The following is a 4,282-nucleotide window of genomic DNA, read 5'->3' as shown; positions in this document are numbered from 1 at the left end:
TCAAGCTGGTCCTACCTGCTGAATGTAGAGGGGCGGCAGGGCAATTGTGGGGTCTGCTTCCTGCAGGAAGATGGATGGGGTTGGCTGGAGGGCCTGGGGGATGCTGCAGAGAGCAGTGCCCAGCCCTATCAGTATGGGGAGAGTGATGGACACGCAGCCCTGCACACTCTTTGTGTCCTGATGGAGTGCCACTTTCCCTGCTCTGAGTGGGGTCCTGCTTCCTTTGTCCCCTGGTGCCCATCTCGGTACTTCCTTAGGCCCTGACTCAGCTAATTAATTAACAACAGTGAGTCTATTAGCCAGGCGACAGCATTTTTTGCAACTTCTCGACACCACCCCATCCTCAGTTGTCTAACCCTTACCTTCTGATTTTCACACAGCTGTTATCCTCTTACTCTGTTTTCAAGCTGTTCCTGCAAGTCCCCTGAGCAGCACCCGGTATGGGAAGCCAGGAGTCCAGGCACTGGCTGCAGGAGCCACTGCTATCGCTGATTTCTGTGCTGCTGGGAGGGGCAGCGGCCACCAGATGGACCCACAGCACCGGCTCAGTCCTTGCAGGGCACCCGGGGCAGCTTTGGTGTTCAGACCCGGCAGGGACATTTCTGGGTAGATTTCAGGCCAGCGAGGTGCTGAATGCTCAGCTCCAGGCCCTGCAGCAACCACCCGCCACTCAGTGCTGCAGGGACATGGCTCTACCCTGAAAAAAGTCAGCCACATAGAAGGTCTTTGTCTGCATTTAATACAAAGATGCTACACGATAAACTCCAGCACCTTCCTGACGTTCTAAGTGTTCCAGCCAAAGCACGGTCAGAGGTCTTGGGAATTTTGAGGAACACAAAGGTGACCTTCCTAGGGCTACGAGTCCCAGACCACAGAATGACTTGGGTTAGAAGATACCTTAAAGATCATCTAGTTCCAGCTCCAAAAAAGAAAGATCTTTATCCACTGAATAGCTCAGCCTTCAAACGCATATCTCTCCAATTCAGAGATAAGGTGTGCTCCAATAAAGCCACTGCCCCACTTCTCTTGGACATAATGCCTTTCATGCACTGTGTGAATGTCGAGGGTTACAAGCAGGGTTACAAACCAAAAGCTTTCTCCCCAGTGTATTTTTATCTGCTGCTAAAGGAGGTAAACAGATAGAAATATAAATCAGCATACCTGTTCTTTTACTTGCTAATCTACTACTCAGTTCTGTGCAGCACTCCTGCACAGAAACAAACTGCAGTCCCTGTTATGTTGGTGTAAATCTGGAGAAACTCCACTGAATAACATGGATATCCACTCAAGTTACACCAGAGTAAGTGCAAGCAGCAGCTGACCAGCAGCAGGGGTCCCACATGCAGTGCACGCGTCTTATGCTTTGGAATTCCCAATTAACATCAGTGCAAACTGGAGATGGAGGTGGCTTCTTTATCCTGGAGCAGCACCGTATAATTTATCCTACAAAAATGATCCCATTATTTTTATCCCACTAAACTCCACACCAAGACTCTCTATCCCATCAGGGCTGATGGAGATGTCAGCCCCAGCAAGCAGTGTCTGTGGCATCGTGCCGGTGGCACAGTGCCCTGGAGCTGCAGCCCCCACTGACCCACACACTGGGGTGGCAGAGCTGTGTACCACTTACGTGCAGCCAGGGGCCAGCAGTCAGTGCAGGTCTCAACCTATGGGCTGATGTACAGGGCAAGGGAACAAAAACCAGGGACAAGCACTGTGGCCTGCCCCTCTCTACAAAAGGGTAAATTGGAGAGGGTTAGAGCTTTCAGGCCAACACCATGGCTGTCCTGAAGGATGGCTTGCTGTCTGTCTCTACCTGCTGAGCTACCCGAGGTCTTGGTGCTGCATTGCTGCTCCTCTAGCTCAGCATCTTGTGGCGGTCAAAAACTGTCTTCCTCTGCTCCTGCACCTGGCGCTTCCAGCGCTGCTGGGCTCCCTCCACCCTCTCCAGCACCGTGTTGGCTCTGGCCCCTGACGGGGTTGGGGCTGCAGCCAAGGAGCGAGAGTCCTGTAAAGAAACAGTGGACAAGGTCAAAGCAAGGCACGCTCAACCCAAACACAGAGGGAACGAGCATGAGGTCACACTGCTCCCCTATCAGCCATTCTCTTCTGTCCTCACTGCCCTGTCCCCACCACAACGGCAGCCACCCATCTGCACAGCCTCACCTCGTTCTCCTCCTCATTGTGCAGGGGCTGTGTGTAAGCATCTGGTTTTCGGATCAGAGGGTCCACCAGAACAAGGAAAGCCATGTAGAGCAGCAGTGCCCCCACCACGGACAAATAAATGATGATAATGACCTAATGTTAAGCACAGCACAGCAGAAAGGGATCGTCAGTAGAGATAAGAAGTACCACAGAGGCCAGGAAGCTCCCTTCACAGATACCTCTGATGTCTGATCTCTTCCCTCATTTCAATGCTCACTAGGAAATCTGTTGCATTTCTTAAGGAAGACTGGTCTTCTCTGCAGCATCAATTGAAACTTGTGCTGCACATGACAGGAGACCAACAGGATGGGTCCCCAGCATGAGATACTTTGGTGCAATCTCAGCAAGGAGACAGGTCTCCCATGGTGCCTCCTCCTCAGTGCCAGGAGTGCTCCAGACTTCAACACGGCGCTCTGGTACTACCACTGTGTGCTAGCTGTGCTAGCTTTGTCTTCCCTTTCTGGGCTCTGCTCCAGAAGCCCACCCCGTCAAGCTGTGTCTGGGATGGCACAGAGCCACAGGGAGCTGACCCGCCATTACCTTGATGGTGGTGGTGCTGCGCTCCTCGTACTTGCACTCACACAGCAGGCAGTACGCCTCCACATCGTTCCCGGGCACTGGCATGGGCTCCACAACATGCAGGCAGTTGCTGCAATGCAAAGAAACCAAAATCAGCAACAGGACGAGAAGAAACCAGTGCTCTGTGGAAGGATGCGCTGGTGACTTTGCCCCAGCTTTCCCACTGGGCTGATAATGCTGACCCCACCACCTGAAGCTTCCTGGGACAGACTTGCTGAAGCACCTTCTGCAGGGATAACGTCCAGATGAAGGGGACTGAAGGGCATGACCTACATCTGCTGAGAAAAAAACACCCCTCACCTGGGCTGAGCCTACAGAAACAACTTGCTTTACCCATTCACAGGCAGCAAATCACTCCCAGAGTGCTGACTTCCACAGATCAACCCCTCAGGCTTCAACATGCAACTCACCAGTCCTTCTGTGACACATTCTTGTTGTAAATGTGCCCGCTGATGTTCCGATATGGGGGACAGATGCATTTGCAGCGGATGTCCTCTGAGCTCTGCAGGAACACGAGGAGACGAGCATTAGTGAGCCAACACATGGCTACAGCTCTGCTGCCCTCACCACATAGGGCTGTGGGAGCAGAACATTCTCTAAGAGAGAGATGACTTCATGCCACATCTCTTATTTCTCTTATTTCTCCTCTCCAGAGGCACTCTTCAGATGTATCGCAAAACACAAACTGGAAACCAAAGTCAGGGCAGAGGCCTCCATCACACACATTCACAGCCCTTCATATTACAGATACAGAATCACAGAATGGTTTGGGTTGGAAGGGACCTCAAGGATCATGAAGCTCCAACTCCTTACCACATGCAGGGCCACCAACCCCCCCATTTAATACCACACCAGGCTGCCCAGGGCCCCATCCAGCCTGGCCTCGAACACCTCCGGGGATGGACGGGGCATCCACAGCCTCTCTGGGCAGCTGTTCCAGCACCTCACCACTCTCTGTAAATAATTTCCCCCTGACATCCAACCTAAATCTCCCCTCCCTCAACTTAAAACCCTCTCCCCTTGTCCCGCTGTTATCAACCCTTTCAAAGAGTCGATTCCCCTCCTCGCACAGACGCACTGACCTGCTGCAGTCTGCAATTTGCCTTTGCAAATTCCTGTAGGAGAACAGTTGCTTCTCTGCCATTTTGGTGCCTGCTGTACCACACTCAGTGTCTGAAGCTGTTCACTCACCTTGCCAGCCTGTGCTGGAGGAGAAAGGCCGCAGCTCAGCAGTGCGATCAGCAGCACGGAGGCTGCACACTTCCAGGTGCGCTGGGCAAACATCGTGGAGGCCTGAGGAAACAGAAATTCCCACACAGGACAGAAAATCTTCCACTTACGGTTAATTTCTTCCTGTATCACGATGCATTCCAACACGAAACTCCAGGATACAGCTCACACACCCCGAAAGATCCCTATCCGAAGGGTTTCCCCCATCTGGAGCCATTCCCCCCAACTAACCATCGTTCACCAGCCCTGCAGCCGCGCATGGCCGCCC

At 52.7% G+C, this 4,282-nt stretch overlaps 1 protein-coding gene across 1 annotated transcript; it reads right to left on the bottom strand.

Annotated features, from left to right (window-relative positions):
* Positions 1 to 718: 718 nt before the first annotated feature.
* On the bottom strand, positions 719 to 4,256 carry TMEM9 (transmembrane protein 9). Its single transcript, XM_010724025.3, has 5 exons — positions 3,976 to 4,256; positions 3,195 to 3,286; positions 2,746 to 2,854; positions 2,167 to 2,298; positions 719 to 2,008 (listed from the first exon to the last, which is right to left on the bottom strand). Exons 1-5 carry the CDS (start codon positions 4,066 to 4,068, stop codon positions 1,859 to 1,861), a joined length of 576 nt encoding a protein of 191 aa, XP_010722327.1. The 5' UTR covers positions 4,069 to 4,256; the 3' UTR covers positions 719 to 1,858.
* Positions 4,257 to 4,282: the final 26 nt, after the last annotated feature.

This window comes from Meleagris gallopavo, chromosome 28, assembly GCF_000146605.3.
Source record: "Meleagris gallopavo isolate NT-WF06-2002-E0010 breed Aviagen turkey brand Nicholas breeding stock chromosome 28, Turkey_5.1, whole genome shotgun sequence".
In the NCBI taxonomy this organism is placed as follows: domain Eukaryota; kingdom Metazoa; phylum Chordata; class Aves; order Galliformes; family Phasianidae; genus Meleagris; species Meleagris gallopavo.
Note: the sequence above shows the minus strand (reverse complement) of the source record. Positions and strands in the feature narration are given on the sequence as shown.